This window comes from Lolium perenne, chromosome 4, assembly GCF_019359855.2.
Source record: "Lolium perenne isolate Kyuss_39 chromosome 4, Kyuss_2.0, whole genome shotgun sequence".
NCBI classification, from domain to species: domain Eukaryota; kingdom Viridiplantae; phylum Streptophyta; class Magnoliopsida; order Poales; family Poaceae; genus Lolium; species Lolium perenne.
This window is the reverse complement of record NC_067247.2, coordinates 76573378-76593911: the sequence shown is the minus strand read 5'-3', so window position 1 is coordinate 76593911 and position 20534 is coordinate 76573378. Positions and strand designations below refer to the sequence as shown.

The following is a 20534-nucleotide window of genomic DNA, read 5'->3' as shown; positions in this document are numbered from 1 at the left end:
TGACAGGCTGAACAACACGTGGAAATGAAAAAAAGATGATGAAGTGACCCGAGAAAGAAACTGGATATACTTAGTAAAAACTGGAATCGTCTACAGGGACATTGCAAGCTGGTATTTAGTAACTGAAAGACATTATTAGTAAGAACCTGCGCCATGGACTGCATTGCCTGTTTGTAAATATCATGCAGAGAAAATAAGTTCATGTTTCAAGAATAGCAAGCTGTAGATCCAACAAGAATCATGTGTGGAGAACTAAGCACGGAAAATCCCATCGTAAATATGAAATGACTGTTCAATTAATTACAACAACAATAGTTTACTAAAAACTGATTTTAAGTTAAGCAAGGCATGCAAAAAAATCCTACTGTTCAAAAAGAAGGCAAAACATCAGCCTACTGGTAGATAGGAAAATCATTTCAGAACCAAATATCCCACGCAAAACCATGAAAATACCTATTTACTGATACATGTCTGGCAGAAAGAAAGAGGACTACTCTGCGACTGCACGTCCGATTCCGAATAGACAAAAGATAAATATTCTAAAATTAATGCAATAAGCAGAGAGAGACTGAAACGAGGGCCGACAAAGCAAGGACATGATACAAGCCAGAGATGGAAACTAAATGGAGTGACAAGTTAGAGGGACACAAGGGAGAGAATCCTTGTTGACAAGAGAGAAAACAATCAAATTGTATTACACCTAAATGATATTAGACAGAAAAAGAGAGAAAAAGATTAAGGAGAAAGAAAGAATGAGAAGACTTTTGGTCCTCTTTGACATCAGAGAGAATGAAACTAAAGCCTAGTAAATCTCATGGAAGATGATACAAAAATAGAGTGAAAATAATATCAAAATGGAGTGTTAAACATTCATAACTAATAGACCAGATCAAAGATCTAAATTACTGCACAACGTCAATCTGGACAGGAACAGTTACATCTCGTCCTGTTACTGGGGACACCTTGATTTTTCTTGAACACCCATAGAAAAGCATAACTATTTTCCTAACTTGTAATGATACATACACGTACATGTGTGGTAACATGCAGAAAATCTCCTAAATCCCTTATACAATGGGGATAGTACGCGGATAATACATGAGAAGTATATATCACATTAACAAAAGGAATGATGTTGGGAGGACGGAGAAGAAACGATGGAGGGTATTCTGGAGAAATTTAATTGGCAGTGAGAAAACAATATTTTGCTTCTTTGCAATGGCATTTGCAAGGTGGGTACCTTTGTACTTCCAAATACACAAGTATTCCCTTGAGGTTAGGCCAACCTTTGTAGCATATTTCAGTTTTCATTACTTTTAAGCAATGTATTTGAAATTCTGATTTGTCCTGTAATTGCAGACCGCTTGTTTTCTTATTGAATTTAACTATTTAATAATAAATGGCTGTATGCATTGATCGATGCAGAGGGTGGGGCCCCCCTTATCGATTTTTTTAACTATTTAATGCTGAGTCGCATATTCATTTGTACTTTCTTACAATAGTTTGTGTGCATGCTGTATGTTCTATTATTGCTTGTATCACCTCATCTTATTAGTGACCAAAAGATTCACAAAGTATGGTCAAGCTTCTCACGACTGAAAGCAGACGAGAATTATTGTCAGCTGAGATGCATCTTAAATGTTCCTTAAAACAGTCCAGATCAACTTGGAAAACCAAAGAGGAACATATTTTTATTGATATTAATCCATTTTGTTTCTGAGCAAGTGTTACAACATATCAGCATTGGGATCATGTGCTACTGTACAGACTACACAATACACAATCCAGGAACCATCAAAGCTAATTTAAACGCTTCATTTGACATGCAAATAGCTAGTAATTCCACCTGCATCTGAGACCAGGGCGCTGTTCAAAGTGTAGCCGTTCCAGAGCCGCCGTCGTAGGTTATATCCATGTTCTTTGTCGAGGGCATACCAGCAACGACTTCTCCTTCAATGCCACATTCATTCGTACCCCTTATGATCTTGAAGTACCCGTCCTGCAAACCAAAAGTTATAATTAGCTGAACAAATGTTACTAACATTTAAATTTACTGTATCACTTCAACAGTACAATATTTGGCACACTCACATCACCCCAGCCTCTGTTCCACTGATTTGCAAGAAGCTGAAAAGCAGAAGACGCAAAAAACATATTAGGACTTGATCATTGGTTGATAATAACTAGTGTAATATAGAGAATCAACAAGATACCCAGTAATCCTCGCCAGCATCACTGGTTCCCCATCCAATCAACTTGACGGCATGACCTCCCATCACGCCACCTGTGATGTGCTTGTATACTCCTGATTTGTAGTGTGCAAAGTCCTGGACGAAATTGCAGAATTAAATCAAACAACCCGAGAAATAAAATACTGACTTCTGACTCTTTGTAAGCTTATACATAATCACGTATATATCAAATGACTAGCTAACTGGAACAAATTCAGAGAACATTACAACAGTATTATATATTCCAGTTTGCTCATAAATGACTAGCTGTCTATCAAGTGCCAGTATTTATTTGTTCCTGTCTTACTACCATGTCCTTTCAGTTTTGTTAGAACTACAGGAGCCCTCTATTATTGAACATACTCTGTCCATTTCAACATAATAGCAGTATCTGCAACCCATGGCACCCCATTATTTCTGCTAAGCAACATCTCTTACTACCTTCGTAAAATAAAATTAAAACTCAGCAGTAGGAACATACTGAAAATACTAGAAACTACCTCATAAACTGTGAAAGCAACTTCTACAGGGCCATTTGTGTAGACCTCCGCCATGATGTCATGTGGATTAGATTTTACTTTGTATGCATTAACACTGAAATGCTTCTCTTGCTTCCACACTTGGTTCTGCACCTTGCATTTCTTTTCACATTTTGGTGTACTATAAGCAGGTTCACATCCGGGATGCTGGCAACCATCTTGATCAAAATATGGATCACACTGCAAAACAGTGAGAAAGACTAAGGGTTAAGTGGTATGCCAATCAGTGTACTTGTACAACATACAGTAGGGAAGCCGTACTTACATAGAAAGTACTATTACTTAATACGAAAGAAGAGAAATCTAAAAAAGTCTAGCTAACAAAGCAGTCACCATAGGTTGAGAACTTTCAGCCATTCTAAGTCAGCAAAGAAAAGTCAAATATGTTCATTGACATGACTTTTCACGAAGATCAAGCGGAAATTTTCATAATGGTCCATCTATTTCATATTTGTGCTAAGATGCAAGAAAATTTCCAAATTTTGAACAGAAATACTTGTCTTGTCCCCCTCAAACAAAGTAGGGATGCATTTTCATTTATAAACGAGACACCGAAGACTAAAATATGCTCCTACTAGGCTACTAGCTGGCATTTAGCGCCATGAGATACATATGCACTAACTCAACTGTAAACTTTCTTCACAAACTGCAGAATTTCATTACAACGTGAATTAATAACTGATGATATATCCAGTTTTCATTGCATATTTTAACACCAAATAACTATCATTGTAGTTTTTAAACAGAAGGCATTACGCCCAGCTTTAAATTAATAAAGCCACACACGGCTAGAATTACATGGTGTTGAGGAGAACAACAACGAAAAACCAGAACCATTACAGGGCACCATAAAAAGAAACAAGAAACACAGCCTGCAAACGCCTAGCTCTTCAGATGTCGAAACAAACGCTGACCAAGGTAGAGGAAGCGAAGCGGAGGAGGAGGACGCCACACCAACGGAAGAGAATGCCTTCATCTGCTCCAAACACGGACACATTGCATCACGGGAAAACCCGTCCATCGCCGAAGAGGGCCCCTGCCCCCTCGCCCAGGTTCGAGGGCGCCGTACCGTCAGACGATGGAACGCTCACCCTAGAGCTCGAGTTGTAGCCGATAGTCAGGCAACCGAGAAAGAAGAGATTCTGAGCCTTCTCTCCATGGGGGAGACCGCCATTCCGAAAGCCACTCAGTCGAATCCAAAGAACCACATCGCAACCACCAGTTGACATGGACCAGTGGCTCCAAAGGCAGCGCCTTCAAGAAGGAAGCGGCGCCAAGGCGTCGTCGCTGCCCCGTCCGGCGAACCAGACTGAGGATTTTCACCCGGAGCCAATGGTGGAGGAGCACCATCCTCAATGACGCCTCCAAGGAGGGCCTCGGCGCTCAAGAGCGTCGACGTCACTGGCACCGACATCGTCGGGCAGGGCTTTCGCCCGAATAGCGACCACCGTCCCACGGAAAACGCCAAGATCTGGGAAGGAGCAAGAGAAGCTCCTGCACCACGAGAGCCTTCCACGCGGACCATCCCGCTGCCCACACAGCCGAGACTGCCGACCAACACCCGCACAAAGGCACCCGCCGCCAGGCGCCGCCGTGCCCACCATAAGGAGCCGCCGCTCGGAATTCCAAAGAGCCAACCTAGCCCGTCTCCCTCTGGAGAACGAACCGCACGAGCGCAGTCGGCCGACCCCACTGCCGCACGAACGCACCACCGGCACCTGCCGCCCCCAACACCACCCTCCAAACTTTAGCGAGTTGAGCTCCGCACAGATCTGCGTGAACAAGAGAGTCCACGCCCAACAAACTAGCTCGGAGGTCAAGAATCATGGCCGCAGATCGACCCCCTGGTCAGATCTGGCCGCGGACTGGCCCATGTCAGAACCGGCGGCTTGCCACCTACCAGGCCCAAGCCAACGAGAGGAAGGCCCAACTCGCGGGCTCCGGCGTCGGAGATGGCACCACCAGGACGAAACCCGACCTCCAGCACCACCATGAAGCACAGATAGAAGGTCGATTCGCTGCAGTTGGGAGGAGAGGTGAGGAGAGGGGAAGCAGGCTGGAGGCTGAAGGAGGCGAAGGAGGCCTGCCGCCACCGCAGGCCGGCCGGCGGCTGCCGGCGGCGGCGGCGAGGAAGGGGCGCAGGGAGGAGGCGGCGCTGGTGAGGGAACCCTAATCGCCTCCCGTGTCGCCCGAGCGAGGACGACGCGGGGGCGTGCGAAACCACTATCATTGTAGTAACACAGAAAAGTTATTCTTGGAGGATCAGAACATTCAAGAGGTACCAAGTAGAAGAGTAACATATACCTCGTCAGTCACAACACCACTCCGACGGAAGTAGCGCCACGCGCTGATAGGGTATCCTCCATTACAGCCTTGACCACACAGAAAACCACAGCAAGACACTAGGTCATTGACTGAAAGTGAGATGTTCTGCAAGGAGTGCACAAACAGCAGGATGGTCATGTAAGAAGAAGGACCAAACATGCCTGTTTAAAAGTAGTCTAAGAACAGGTACATCGATTCATATGCTCTCACCACGTTGAGATGAATGCAGAAACGATCCTGGAGACATTCCACAGCGCCAAAGGCCCAACAAGAACCACAGTGACCCTGTCATCATCAACCAATGCACAATAACTTGAGCATCTCGCAACGTTCGGTAAGCATCCATGGAGCCAACAATTTAAGGTAGTGTGAATAGACTTACTTGATCTGTTCATGACAAATCATCGGATTCCAAGGTATTGCAAAAAAGAGAGGAAATGTAGTCGGTAAAAGTATACAAAACGATGCAGAACCGGTTTCTGGTTGGAACAACATTGAAATACCTAGTTAAACTTACCAAGTATGTTCCCAATTGTGCTGCAAGCAGGCCATTGAGATCTAGCGTCAAACTCCTTTGGGAGATCTATTGACTTTGAATGAGTTTTGGTTGGAACACCAGCTAGCAAAGCTGGAGGTGTGGGCTTCACCCCCAGGATATGCTTAAACTGCTCAATCTGCACACAAGAGGATGATTCTGAGGTCAGCAAACAGAGAAGAAAAAATGGCGCCTTGATGACAACAACAGCAAGAGGGCGTTGATGTTTTACAGTATAATCCGCGAAGTAGGGGTTGTGTCCAGCAGTCCACCCAGCATTGGGATGCTCGTTGATCGTCTGAATGATGTCTTTCTGCGATAGTAGAACACCATACCCTGATGAGTAAATAGAAGATGCGGAGTGGATAGAAAGATGATGTCAATTTGAGTATGTGGTTGAAATTGACCTGGATGATTCTTAGAGAACCGTCTCCCTTGGCAGCTCCAGCTAGCTGCATGTACACACAGATGTTATTTCATATTTTGTTACACAAAGTGGGTAACGACATCTGGATTGATTCATTAACGCTACCAGTAGTGGGCATATTTTCACCGGAACTAAAAACCAACGGAATCTATATCTATTTATTGTGTTTTACTACTTGTTAGGATTGCCAAAGAAAAAAAAGGATTGCACGTTATTTGAGAGCTATGCGATTTTCAGTGTTGAAACCAAGCTTGTCAGAGGACGGCCGGCACACGCTAAGCTTCAGAGATTCGAGGCTCCAGGCTACCAGAGCTCGCGATCCTCAAAATTCGGGCAAACCGAAAACCGTTTGCACCAACTAATTTCCGCAAACTAACCAAATCCGTACAAGAAATTCACGCGTTTGACTTGTGAAGGGAGAAGCAGTTAGTAACAGAGTAATGAGCAGAGGTGGCGATGGGATCGGAGGAGAAGAGCCGAACCTGCGGGCCAGCTACGGCGGAGAGGACGACGAGCAGCGCCAGCGAGAGCGCGAGGGAGACGCGCCCCATCTTCTTCCTCGATCGGCAACGGAGGCAGAGGGGAACTCGGCGAAAAGCAAGCAGCGGGAGTCGCTGGTTGGTTGCTTTGCTTCTCTTTCTCCTCGCCCGCCTGGATTGTGCTTCAGTGACTTTGTCAGCCCACAAAATCACTGACTTTGTGTCACTTACAAGTGGGGTCAAGTGGAATCCTTCATTATATGAACCCCATATGGCCCCACTTGTAAGTGACACAAAGTCAGTGACTTTGTGGGATGACAAAGTCACTGAAGCACAATCCCGCCCGCCTACGCTGCCTTCTTTATTGGTTCCCGGACGCTACACCAGTCTGACTACGACACGATGGATGGATATTTTCTGACGAGAGTTGGGACTAGTGATGCTCGCCGCCCCGTTCGGTTCCCGGCAAATCTCGCTGCATATACGTGTGACATATACTAATTACAACAAGGGCTTGTTCGGTTAATCTCCTGCGTAAGGGTATTAGCGTGGATTGAGATGTATTTTGACTTGGCATTAAATATGGCTCAGTACCTTTCAATCCACAAGGCCTAACTAAATTTGATACAACTCAGCGTGTATAGGTCCTGCGCATGCATATGTGTTCAATTTGTCAAACACAATATAAACTGCACAACATAAAAATTATACCACCTAGAAAGAACAACGACAAAATTAATACTCCCTTCCTTTTTTATTTACTTTGCATTCTAGATTTAATTAAAATGATTTTTTAAAGTTTGACCAAGAATATAACAAAAAATATCAACAACCGTAATACCGAATTCATATAATATAAAATTATAGTTTACGATGATTCCAATACTATAGATTTCTCTTCTCTCCCGACCCCTCCTGCTCTCCTTGACCTCCACCAGATCTTGGGCCGCCAGGCCCCTCCCCGCTCTTCTCTGGCTATGGCCGACGCTGAGATGGGCGAGGGACCCTCCCCTGTACTGCTGTAGATTAGGTCTACCGCTTGTGTTTGGTTTTGAGTTTGGCTTTATGCCTGAGTTTGGCTCTATGCCAGTTTGGAGTGCATCGCCGGTGCTTGCGGGCCGCGTCCGGCGTTCGGTGGCTGTCTTCTTCCTCGTGCTGCTCCCATGGTTGGAGTCGGAGGCGGAGAAGCAAGGCGTCGTCGACATCTCCTTCAATAAGCCCGGATCTATTGCTGCTTCGATCTGGAGTTCACCAGCAGAGGACGTGCGACGTCGAGGTCCGTCTTGCCTCTGCTCTTCATGGCCGATTGGCGGCTCTCCAAGGCCACGTTCTAGTGGCATCTCAACCTCCTGGCCTCATGCCATCTCGGAGGCTCTTGAGCTCCAGCTGGAGATTCATCGGTGCTGCCATCCCAAGTGGTTCGTCCCCGGCGATGGTGTCGCTGCTCTTGGCGTCGAGCTCGTCGTGATGCTGCGGTGGAGAAGGGCTTCAAGGATCCGATTGCTTTTTATATTTTCTTTTAGGGGTCCTTTCTGTAAAAGTACAGGTCCTGGTTGTGTTATCTTTTACTTTGTGGACCTTCTTGTAATTTGTAATCCCACCGCTGATATATAAGCAGCCTGGGTCCTTTGGACCCGTCCTTTGTTAAAAAAAAACTATAGATTTTAAATTACAGATGTTAATATTTTTTTAAACATTAGTTTAAATTTTACAAAGTTTGACTTGGACTAAACCTAAACCACAATCTAATTATAAGCTGAGGGTGTACGTGTAGGACCTACACACCGGGACGCAGGTAGTGCTACCTTCGTTCCGTTCCAATGAATAAGCCGTATAAATTTAGTCAAAAATTAAATCGTGGTAAGTTTAACTGAATACATAGACAAAACATATATTAACATATATAATATTGAATAGATATATTATGAAAATATATTTAATGGTAAATCTATTGATATTAATTTGGCATCATAAATGTTCATATTTTTGTCTATGGCATTGGTCAAAGTTAGATGTCGTTGACTTTTGAGTAAATTTATAAGCCAAATTCATTGGAATACAAGGAGTACTAAATTGGCTAATAAAACGTTGGTATGTGCCATAAAATTTGCCCTACCATTCGAAACTTCTAAATATGAACCTCTCGAAAGAAGTAAGGTCTAATTCTTGGTCAAAAAGTTAAAATTTGAAAAGTGTGCACACCTCCAAAAAGGGAGGGTACGTGAGTAATTTTTTTTCTTGGATTCAAAGCTGAATGAAACTCGATATAATCAGAAACGGGTGGATTCAGACTTGAAAAAAGTAGTCGGATACATTCTGATAAGCATTCAGTTGAACAAGGCACAAAAAAAACACAGGTTTCTCACTAGAAAACAAGACGTGGGGTGCTATACCCTCCTAATCTCCTGACATTAACCTTCAACGCCATTTAACTATTTCTCAAAAAAGGGAGATTTTTATGGATAGCCTTGCCATTGGTAGGTCTTGAGTTTGGCAAACCAAAGATGAAGATAGAGTTTTGGAAGAAATGGCAGCAGCAAGTTTTAATTGATATTATTGCATCATGTTTCTGAACAAGTGCTGTGATTTCAACAACATAGTATCAGCATTGTGAACGTGTGCTACTGTACTCCAACGGAGTACCAAATACACAAATCCTGGAACCATCTAAGCTGATAATTTGCCCGCTTCATTTGACATGCAAATATCAATTTCCACATCTGAGGCCAATGCGCTGTTCAAACTTCAGAGTATAGCAGTTCCAACTGTGCTGCCACGATTTCCGACGATGTTCTTTGTCGACGGCATACCAGCAACAACCTCTTGTTCAATGCCACATTCATTCTTGCCCCTTATGATCTTGAAGTACCCATCCTACAATGCCAAAATATATTAATTACCCATATACATGCGCTTTATTGAAGAAAAAAACTATGTGTTTATTGCACTCACATCACCCCAGCCTCTATTCCACTGATTTGCAAGAAGCTGAAAAGCAGAAGACGAAAGAAAGCATATTAGGACTTGATCATGGGTTAATAAATAGTGTGCTGTAGAGAATTAATAGGATACCCACCCAGTAATCCTCGCCAGCATCACTGGTTCCCCATCCAATCAACTTGACGGCATGACCTCCCACCACAACACCTGTGATGTGCTTGTATACTCCTGTTTTGTAGTGTGCCAAGTCCTAGAGGAAATTGCAGAAGTAAATCAGCAATTTGAGTAGATGATGGAATTTGTAGTCTTATGAAAGTAATCACAGAGCATATGAGATGTGCATTACTAGATGATAGCAAAGCGTGAAAGAATAATATAGTATTTTATATTAAGTATGCTCATTAGAGTATGTATGTGTTCTGGCATTGATAGCATAGCAATTGCCAGCCAGATTAAACAAATAGGGGCCTTATTAAACAATTAGGGAAAATAGGGCAACCAGAGTTAGTTTGTGACAGAGTCAAAGGTAGTAGTTGTGTACTGCAAGTCTTGGAGTCGGTTTGTGCACCAGGTTTCTGGCGCCTAGATCTCCTATAAGAGAATGTGTATCCCGTGTGTTTTAGGGCCAACAATAACAATCCCGTATCTTCTACGTGCTCTTCCTGATCCCTCTGGGTTCTCTCGATCCCTAAATCCTGCTGTCACATCTAATCACCGGCAACAGTGCCTAGACACAGATGACTTCTCGTACTGTTATGTTATTTCTAAGGTTTTATTCAGATTCAGCTTTTTTAAAGCGTTGCTATACTCTGTTAAAATACATTTCAAAGTAAGAGCAGAAATTTTGACCCATAGTCCACCATATCTTCTGCTAACATACATTTTTACAGCCCTGGTAAAATGCACATCAAACATCTAATATCGAATCAAAGTTACCTCATAAACTGTGAAAGCAACTTCCACGGGCCCATTTTCATAGACCTCTGCCATGATGTCATGTGGATCAGAGTTTACAAAGTATCCATCCAAGCTGAAATGTTTCTTTTCCTGCCAAACTTGGTTCTGCACCTTGCATTTCTTTTCACATGCAGGTGTAGGATAATTAGGTTCGCATCCAGGATGCTTGCAGCCAACCTGGTCAAAGTATGGATCGCACTGCAAGACAGTGATTTTTATAAGGATTAGTGGTATGCTCAGCTGAGTCTTCTTTACAAGAAACATTAGGGAAGAGCCCTAGTTAAATAAAAAATATAACTACATAATATGAAAGAACTACATAGTTAGGAAGAGAAAAGAGAAATTCTAAAAATTCTAGCTTGACAAAGTCACCCCATAGATGGAGTCACTTTTAACTTTCAGATAGGTTTTCTACAATTTTTACAAGAACTTACTTGAAAATCAAGCAGAGATCTTTATGATAGTTCGTCTACTTCATGTTGTGCGCTAAGCTACGAACAAATTTCCAAAATTTGAAAAAGAGCCACTTGTATTGTCACCCAAAAACACATATTATGCTGTGCTTGAACTAAGTTGGGGTGAATTTGCAATTAGTAAGGAAATACTGAAGAACTACATAGTTAGGAAGAGAAAAGAGAAATTCTAAAAATTCTAGCTTGACAAAGTCACCCCATAGGTGGAGTCACTTTTAACTTCCAGATAAGTTTTCTACAATTTTTACAAGAACTTTCTTGAAAATCAAGCAGAGATCTTTATGATAGTTCGTCTACTTCATGTTGTGCGCTAAGCTACGAACAAATTTCCAAAATTTGAAAAAGAGCCACTTATATTGTCACCCAAAAACACATATTATGCTGTGCTTGAACTAAGTTGGGGTGAATTTGCAATTAGTAAGGAAATACTGAAGACTATAAGATGCTCCTGCTACTCCTTGATTTTTGTGTTAAAATCGAACACTGTTGGAATTTAGCACTCACTTTACCATTAAGTCTCCGGAACCAGAAAAAATATCATTTACAGAGTGAATTAATAATTAATATAACCTCCGGTTTCAATTATACTGTTTTGACACATTCAGTAACACCAGCCATTGAAGTTAGAACTTAGAACACAGAAAAGTTATTCATAATAATAGGACTGCTCTTGGAGGATCAGAACATTGAAGTGGTAAAAAGTACTAGAGCGTGAGCTATACCTCGTCGGTAACAACACCATTCTCAACGAAGTATTGCCATGCGCTGATAGGATATCCTCCATCACAACCATCGCCACACAAAAACCCACAGCAAGCCACTAGGTCATTGACAGAAAGTGAAATGTTCTGCAAGGAGTACAAATAGCAGGTTGGTTATGTAAGGAAAGGATCAAACATGCCTGTCTTATTTTTAAGTCATGATAATAGGCAGATCGTCCATTGGCACTCACTATGCTTTGATGAATGCAGAAACGATCTTGCAGACACTCTACAGCACCAAAAGCCCAACAGGCACCACAGTGACCCTGCCATTGTTAACCAATACATACTATCTTGAGCATCTTCAATCTTTCGGTAAGAACACATGGAGCAAATGATGTAAAGGTAGTGTGGGTATAGACTTACTTGATCTGCTCATGAGAATCACCGTTTCCGAGGCGTTGGAAAGAAAAGCCAAGGCAATGAAGCGAGTCAGTGTAATCACAACGAAGTAGAACCGATATTTGGTTGAAATTGGGTCAACATAAAGTTATCTAGTTGAGCTTACCAAGTATGTTCCCAATTGTGCTGCAACCAGACCATTTAGATCTGGCGTCGAACTCCTTTGGGAGCTCCTTTGATTTTGAATAAGTTTTGGTTGGAACACCAGCTCGTAAACCTGGAGGTGTGGGCTTCGCTCCCAGGATATGCTTAAATTGCTCAATCTGCACACACGAGGATGATTCTGAGGTCAGCAAACAGAGAACAAAATTGTTCCTTGATGACAACAACAAGAGGGCGTTGATGTTTACAGTATAGTTGGCCAAGGAGGGATTGTGTCCAGCAGTCCACCCAGCATTGGGATGCTTGTTGACCGTCTCTATGATGTCTTCCTGTGACAGCACAACACCATACCATACCATGATGATTAATGCAAACAATAGAGGATGGGAAGTAGACAGAAATATGATGTCAATTTGAGGAGGATTAAGAGTGACCTGGATGATTCTTAGGGAATTGTCTCTACTCACTGCTCCAACCAGCTGCATGTACATACAGACATACTCTATATGTTATTCGTATGTTGAAGCAAATATAGATGCGATTCAGTCAACTTCGTAACATCATTATTGGTTCTTTAATGCTATTAGGAATTTAGGAGTGAGCTAGTGGGTGCTGGCCATGTACAGTTCTTTTTTTAGTTCTTCTGGTTTTCCTTTGGCCTTTGCCTTGCACAGTTAAAGTCTTCTCGACGTCTCTTCTAATATATTATGTGACACACGCTTTGGTGTGCGTTCGAAAAAATAAATACGAGTGAGCTTATTTTCACCCAAGCCGAAAAACAGAGCTATTAGGTCTAGGTCTATAATTTGTACGGTTTTCAGTGTTAGGATTTCTTTTCTTTTTTGTTCTGCGCCGAAAAATAAAGGGGTGGAACTTATTTCAGAGCTATTCGATTTTCAGTGTTGGCATCAAGCTCATCAGAGGAGGCACTCCTTGTTGGCTCGTCATCGAGCTCCAGCACGGCAAGGGAGTCCTCTGCCGCGCTGCGGGTCCCAGCGCCGTCGCAACACCGGCATCCGGTGCCGGAGGGCAGCATGCGCGCGACTGTGGCCGGTTCGCGCTTCTCCATCAACGTTCGACACACATTAAACTTCGAGATTCGAAGCTCCAGACTAGGGGCAACTAGCGCTGGCGATCCTCAAAATTTCAGCAAACCGAAATACGTTACGAGCTAATTTCTGCGAATTACATAAGGAACCAATCCGGATCTTTGCGACGAGTTTGTGACACTTAACTGACTGACGAGACGAGCAGAGGCGGAGATGGGATCGGAAATGGAGAACTGGAGAAGAACCGAACCTGCGGAGAAGAAGCAGCGGCGGCTGACAGGACGACGAGCAGCAGAAGCGAGGCGCCCCTCATCTTCCCCGATCGGCAACGGAGTGAGGGAGGAATCAGAGGAGTAGAAGCAAGCAGGAGGAGTAGCTGCTTTGCTTCTCCAGCCCGACCACGCTGCCTTTTGTATCCACAAGCAACAAGGGTATGTGCAGTGAGGGATTTAATAAGACTTCGCCAATTTGAAGGTTGGTAACGATGATTGTTATACTCTGCACTACAGCAAGTACATGCGTGCTGCAGATGTAAACTGAAAATGCAGTCTGCAGATCAAATTGCACCGATTTCAATCATAGCATATGTGCACAGGCCTGAAAGTGGATTCTTCCTTTTCACAGTACTGGCTCTCAAATCTAATTGCAGATGAATTTGGCAAACCAAAAACTGAACATAGAGTTTCCAAGGAAATGGCAGCAGTATGTTTTTATTGATATTATTGCTTTTTTCTTTTTCTTTCAGGACAAGTGTTGTGATTTCAACAACATATCAAGCATTGGAACGTGTGGCACGGTACCGAATACACAATCCTGGAACCATCACCACAGCTAACTTTTACCAGCTACATTTGGCATGCAGATAACTAATTCCACCAGCATCCGAGGTCAAGGTGCTGTTCAAACTTCAAAGGATAGCAGTTCCAAAACCGCTGCTGCCATGGTCTCCGGCGGTGTTCTTTGTCGACGGCATGCCAGCAACAACATCTTCTTCGATGCCACATTCGTTCGTGCCTCTTATGATCTTGAAGTAGCCATCCTGCAATGCGCCACAAAGAAAAATTTATTAATTAGCAAAACACACGTTGCTAGTATTCACTCTTGCACTTCAGAATAGAGGGTATTTGTCACACTCACATCACCCCAGCCTCTGTTCCACTGGTTTGCAAGGAGCTGAAAAGCAGAAGACGGAAGGAAACATATTAGGACTTGATCATTGGTTAGTAAACAGTGTACTATAGAGGATTAACAAGATACCCAGTAATCCTCGCCCGCATCACTGGTTCCCCATCCAATCAACTTGACAGCATGACCTCCCATCTCGTCACCTGTGACGTGCTTGTATACTCCTGATTTGTAGTGTGCAAAGTCCTGAAGGAAATGCAGAATTAAATCAGCACTCCAAGATACAAAATATATCATTTTACTTTTGATGATACAGTCTGTAGTCTACATATAACCACGAAGCATACTAGTTAGTAACTGGAACAACTTCGAACCTTGCAAGATAACAACAATATGTCATATTTGAGTATGCTCACTAGACTTACTAGAGTAGAGTATGCATGTTTTGTTTCTCTCTTTTCTACTATTGTGTTCTTTCCAAGGTTTTATTCAGACTTACAGCTTTCAAAGCTTTTTTTTTTTATAATCTGTCTATGCATTTCAAAGTAACAGCAGTAACTAATTTGGACCCATACTCAACCATGTCTTCTGCTAACCAACATTGTGATAGCCTTAGTAAAATACACGCCAACATCAGAACTAGGCCAATATCAAATCAAATTTACCTCATAAACTGTGAAAGCAACTTCTACAGGGCCATTCTTGTAGACCTCTGCCATGATGTCATGTGGATCAGACTTTACTCTGTATGCATTGACGCTGAAATGTTTCTTTTGCTCCCAAATTTGGTTCTGCACCTTGCATTTCTTTTCACATGCGGGTGTAGGGTAAGCAGGTTCACAACCAGGATGTTGGCAGCCCTCCTGATCAAAGTATGGATCGCACTGCAAGACAGCAATTCTTATAATGGTTAGTGGTATGTTGAGCTGAGTCTTTTTTACAAGAAATATTAGGGGAAAGCCCTAGTTAAACAAACCTATAATTAAATAATATGAAAAAACGTGGAGTTTGGAAGAGAAAAGATAAAATTTGGAAAATTATAGCTTGACAAAGCTGCCCCATAGGTGGAGATACTCCAACTTTCAGCTAGGTTTTCAATGTTTTCAGAGGAACTTTTTTAAAGATCTAGCAGAAGCCTTTATGATCGTTCATCTACTTCATGCTGTGTTCTAAGCTACAAATTTTTTTCCCAAATTCGAAACAGTGGCAGTTGTATTATCTCCTAAACAAATCAACATATTTTCAAGAAAACTCAAAAGCGTTGCCTCACTATGCATTGTAGAAGAAAATATGTACAGGCCCAAAAATGACCACACCCCAAGCATTGTTTATTTTTTCGATAAAGCCAAGCATTGTTTGTGGAGCTTTGTTCCAAAAATAAACTATCCTGAACCAAGTTGGAATCAATTAGCAATTAAGTCAGGAAACACTGAAGACTATGATATGCTCTAGTCCCTGATTTGGGGGTTTAAATATACACTTTTAGCATGCACTAACTCAACTGTTAAATTTCTTAACATACAAAGGAATTTAATTTGTAGAGTGCATTTATAATTAATTTAATAACAAATTTTCATTATACGTTTTTGATATATTCAGTAATACCAACTATTGTAGTTAGAGCACAGAAAAGTTATTTGTAACAATATGACTGCTTTTGGGGGATCAGAACATTGAAGTGGTAGAAACTAGAGAGTAAGCTATACCTCCTCAGTAACCACACCCTCCTTAACGAAGTATCGCCATGCGCTGATAGGATATCCTCCATCACAACCATCACCACACATAAAACCACAGCAAGCCACTAGGTCGTTGGCAGAAAGTGAAATGTTCTGCAAGGAATAGAAATAGCAGGTGGGTTATGCGAGGAAGGACCAAATATGCCTGTTTGAAAAATAGACCTGAGAATATGCAGATCGTCCATATATGTATGTACTCACAATGTTCTGATGAATGCAGAAACGATCTTGCAGACACTCCACAGCACCAAAAGCCCAGCAGGAACCACAGTGACCCTGCCATTGTCAACCAATACATACTACCTTGAGCATCTTCAATATTTTAGAAAGTACACATGGAGCTAATGATGTAAGGTAGTGTGCGTAGACTTACTTGATCTGCTCACGAAAATCAGCGTTTTCCAAGGCATTGGGAACAAACCCAGAGGAAATGAAGTGAGTCGGTGTAATCAAAACAATGTAGAACCAATTTATTATGTTTGAAAGTGGGTCAACATTAAGTTATGTAGTTGAACATACCAAGTATGTTCCCAATTGTGCTGCAACTAGACCACTTAGTTCTGGCGTCGAACTCCTTGGGGAGCACCTCTGACCTTGGGTAAGTTTTGGTTGGAACACCAGCAAGCAAGCCCGGAGGTGTTGGCTTCACTCCCAGGATATGCTTGAATTGCTCAACCTGTACACAAGAGGATGATTTTGAGGTGAGCAAACAGAGAAGAAAAATGGTTCGTTAATGAGAGCAGCAAGAGGGTGTTGATATTTACAGTATAGTCCGCCAAGGCGGGATTGTGCCCAGCAGTCCACCCGGCATTGGGATGCTTGTTGATCGTCTCTATGATGTCTTTCTGTGACAGTACAACAGCATACCATACTACAATGGTTAGTAACAACAGAAAATGCGAAGGAGTAGACATAAAGATGATGCGAACTTGAGAGGTGATTAAACTGACCTGTAGAATTTTCAAGTCTCCGTTTGCTGCTCCAACGAGCTGCGTGTACATACATACATACACATGTTATTCGTATGCTTAAGAAAATATAGATGCGATTCGTACATGTGTTATCCGTATCGTATGTTGAAGCAAATATAGATGTGATTCAGCCCAACTGCTTAATATCATCATGGGGTGGGCATATTTTCAACGGAATTGCTAAGTTTCAGCTAGCTAAGACGTAGCTTATGTCTTAGTCACGTGCTCTATCCTTAGATTTTGTTTCTGCTTGAAGATTCGTGCTTTCTGCTGTTTATACTTTGTTTAGGCCCACATCAAAACACACTGATGTAATTCGACTGAGACATAAATTAAGTCTTAGTCGACTGATCGTTAGACACACCCTATTTTCAATTCATCAAAGACTAAAACGGTTTACCTATTTGTTCTATTTATTCGGATTTCTGTTTTAGCCTAAAAAGGGGTCGAACTCTACTTCAGAGCTACGATTTTCAGTGTCGCAACAAGCTCATCCGAGAGAGGCGCTCCCCGGTTGGCTAGCCATCGAGCCAGCAGCACCGCGCTGGAGCCCCTCCTCTGCGCGTCCTAGCGTCGTCGTGACCCGCATCCGGTGCCGGAGGGCAGCCTGCGCGCGACCGGGGTCGATTCGCGCTTCCGCGAGGTCGGTCGCCGCGCATTAAGCTTCCAAGATTCGAAGCTCCAGACTAACTAGAGAGAAAGAGAACTAGAGCTAGCGATCCTCAAAATCTCGGCAACCGAACTAATTTCCGCGAACAAGGTAACGGACAAATCGGGATCTTTTTGCGAAGAGTTTGACTTCCCAAAGCATGAGCACTAGCTGAGTAAGTAACGAGCAGAGTTGGCGATGGGAACCTGCGGGGCAGCAGCGGCGGCCGCGGAGAGGACGACGAGCAGCAGAAGCGAGGCGCCCCTCATCTTCCCCGATCGGCAACGGAAGGATGGAGGAGGGACGAAGCAAGCTAGCTAGCAGGAGGAGTAGCTGCCGGGTTGCTGCCTTGCTTCTCCACCCCGACCTCGCGGCCTATTTTATTGGCTCCCGGGATGGTGGTGAGGTGAGGCGGGCGCAGACGCTACGGCCTACGGTTCGGCTGTCAGTCAGGCTACGATACGGTGGCGATGACGACGGTGACCACCGATCTTTCTTCTCTCTCTGCCTTGGAAGTGACGCGGGCGGCCATGGTTCCGTTCCGTTCCGTTTCCTGGCCAATCGCGCTTCCTTGCGTGAAGCATCGCGAGTGCGGCCACGCCGGAACCAACTACGGAGCAGTTAAATATTCAAGATTCGCCCATACGTTGCCGTTGCTTCAATGTACTAGTAGTGGGAGTTTATTTATTTTTAGGAGTAGCATAATAATGCTATCGGTTTCATGAAGCACGCCACCGTATAAATCGAGCCGTGCACATAAGCAACACCTAGCGCATCTTGTGCCTGGTATTTGCCCTAGATTATGATAATCCAGTTTGCCTAGACAAATTTTGACATTAGCATTGACCGGCTAAGTGCATCTCCAGCCGCATCCCAACGGCGCCAGATTTAGCGTTTTGGGGAGGCGTTTTATTTGTGCCGCGTTTGGGTGACCTTGCTTCCAGCCGCGTTTCCCAAACATAATTTAAGATTTTTTAAATTTAATAAAAACGGTTCAATTCATTCAAACTTGCTATATATTATGAAATTCGATGATATTTAAACCTAAATCCTAATAGTACTTGCGGCGGCTAGACGGGTTGTAGTACTGGTAGAAGTTGTACATATCGTTGACGATGACGTCCTGCTTCCCGCACTCGTCGGGCTCGTCGACAGGCTTGTCCTTCACCGCGCCGCTTGGTCCAGCCTCGCCGTCTTCGGTGAGGTCGACGAGTGGCTTCCCGGTGTGGCGGATGGACATTGCGATCGCTGCGTCGAGGTCGCCCCTCCAGGTGTCCTTGTCGTTCAACAACACCGCGAACGCCGCGTGCAACCCTGGACAGTAGTCGGGGTCGTCGCTGCTGGCGATGAGGCGTTGTTGGCGCTCGTACTCCGCCACCTGCGGCTTCCTCGTTGTCCTGCTCCTCCTTCACATCGGCTTCGGGATGAGGAGGGCACCGCCGGCGCGCCTGTGCTGCTGCCGGCTGACGCAGTTGCCGTCGCGCCTCGGATTGACGAGCGGCGTCGCGAACTCCGGCTCGTCCTTCACCTCACGCTTAGGCACAATGTAGGGCGTGGCGCTGTGCGACGAAGGTGCCGATCAGGCCGGCCCTGACGACGAAGAGTTCGAGGAGGACAAGTACGTCCTCCTCGGCTGCTAGCGTGCTGCGGGCGAAGGAGATGGTGGCGGCGATGGCGACATCTCCAGCCTGGGGGCGCCGTTCTGGATGTCGTCGACGACGTGTTCCAGGGTGCGCCCGGGAACGCCCCAGAAGCGGATGCACCCCTCCCTGTTCCAGGTGTTCCTCCGGCCGATGAGGCCGACGGTGCTGTTCTTCTCGGCGTCATGCTGCGCCTAGAAGTAGTCCGCCCACAAGTCGTTGTTATCGGTGGGCACCCAGGGCGGATCGGCTCGCTCCTCGGCGGTGAGGCGAGCCCGTCAGGTCCTGATCGCGTTCCTCCAGCGCTCCGTGCCCTGCGGCGGCGGCGACGGGACGCCGATCACGTTGACGACCATCCTCTACCCGCCGCTGCTTGGCAGGCGCATGTCCGGCGGGACAAGATACCCGCGCGGTACAACGCCCAAGCCTCCGCCACGGTGAGGCTGCCGCGGCCGAAGTCGTTCTCCGCGACGCTTTTCGGGAGGACGCCATTGTGGCGAGATTGGAGCGGCTGGGGAGTGCGGCGAGAGGTTGGGTGCGGCGAGATTGGAATGGGGAAGGAAGGAGAGGCGCTCTTATTGTACATCGGCGGCAGGCAAAGCGGCAGCGGGGGCGTTGGATGCAATAAACGCCGGCGCGGATGGCCACACGGCCATGCACGACGAGGCGCGTCATTGCGTCGCCTGGGAAAGCTGGGCGCCATTAGGGTCGCTTGACCAGAGGTAAGCGATGGGGTTTTAGACTTCCGTGTCGCTAACACGTCGGGCCCACGTCTCCTCGCCTCGCATTTCATTGTGTCTGGCATGCCCGGAGCGTCTCGTGTGGAGCGAGGACGAGCTCAGGGCGCTGGACACCATATTGGACCAAGAGCCTTTAGGGCGTGCGGCTGGAAACGGAATTTTGTCTAATGCGTCCTGAATACCTTTGGAGATCACTCTGAGAGACGGCGTCTGAAGATGCTCTAATTCTTGTCTAGTAGAACAACTCAAAAAACAAGTTTCCTTTTAGAAGTTCCTTCTGTAGTGCTATCGATTTCGTGAAGCACGCCACCGTGTAACTGTATAAAACGAGGCGTACACATAAGCTAGCGGATTTTGTGCATGGTATTGCCGTAAATGAAAACCACGTACTGTACTAAACCCAATTGCTTGGCAAATAAACTATAACCAAGTTCTTCTAAACGCAGATAT

General features: G+C 44.6%; 3 protein-coding genes across 5 annotated transcripts; all 3 read right to left on the bottom strand.

Annotated features, from left to right (window-relative positions):
• Positions 1–1675: 1675 nt before the first annotated feature.
• Positions 1676–6708, bottom strand: LOC127293012 (cathepsin B-like protease 2). Its single transcript, XM_051322566.2, is given in 10 exon segments — positions 1676–1999; positions 2092–2127; positions 2214–2327; positions 2732–2950; positions 5075–5200; positions 5306–5472; positions 5613–5769; positions 5863–5943; positions 6038–6082; positions 6540–6708. Coding segments are annotated over 10 exon segments (1143 nt in total). The 5' UTR covers positions 6609–6708; the 3' UTR covers positions 1676–1870.
• A 2356-nt stretch (positions 6709–9064) lies between these two features.
• On the bottom strand, positions 9065–13677 carry LOC127293013 (cathepsin B-like protease 2). Of its 3 annotated transcripts, none has more exons than XR_011742582.1 (9): positions 13471–13677; positions 12606–12656; positions 12420–12500; positions 11859–12332; positions 11629–11754; positions 10413–10631; positions 9613–9726; positions 9489–9524; positions 9065–9410 (listed from the first exon to the last, which is right to left on the bottom strand). XR_011742582.1 is itself a non-coding variant. In XM_071818671.1 (6 exons), exons 3-6 carry the CDS (start codon positions 10464–10466, stop codon positions 9282–9284), a joined length of 333 nt encoding a protein of 110 aa, XP_071674772.1. In that variant the 5' UTR covers positions 10467–10631; positions 11629–11754; positions 11859–11989; the 3' UTR covers positions 9065–9281. The 3 variants fall into 3 exon arrangements, 1 of the variants encoding a protein (XP_071674772.1); XR_011742584.1 differs by having other exon boundaries at positions 12606–12650; positions 13471–13674; XM_071818671.1 differs by lacking the exons at positions 12420–12500; positions 12606–12656; positions 13471–13677 and having other exon boundaries at positions 11859–11989.
• Positions 13678–13902: 225 nt separating this feature from the next.
• On the bottom strand, positions 13903–18098 carry LOC127293011 (cathepsin B-like protease 2). Its single transcript, XM_051322565.2, has 11 exons — positions 17911–18098; positions 17035–17073; positions 16849–16929; positions 16604–16760; positions 16458–16462; positions 16286–16360; positions 16052–16177; positions 15011–15229; positions 14478–14591; positions 14358–14393; positions 13903–14259 (listed from the first exon to the last, which is right to left on the bottom strand). Exons 1-11 carry the CDS (start codon positions 17971–17973, stop codon positions 14128–14130), a joined length of 1047 nt encoding a protein of 348 aa, XP_051178525.1. The 5' UTR covers positions 17974–18098; the 3' UTR covers positions 13903–14127.
• Between the last annotated feature and the right edge of the window lie 2436 nt (positions 18099–20534).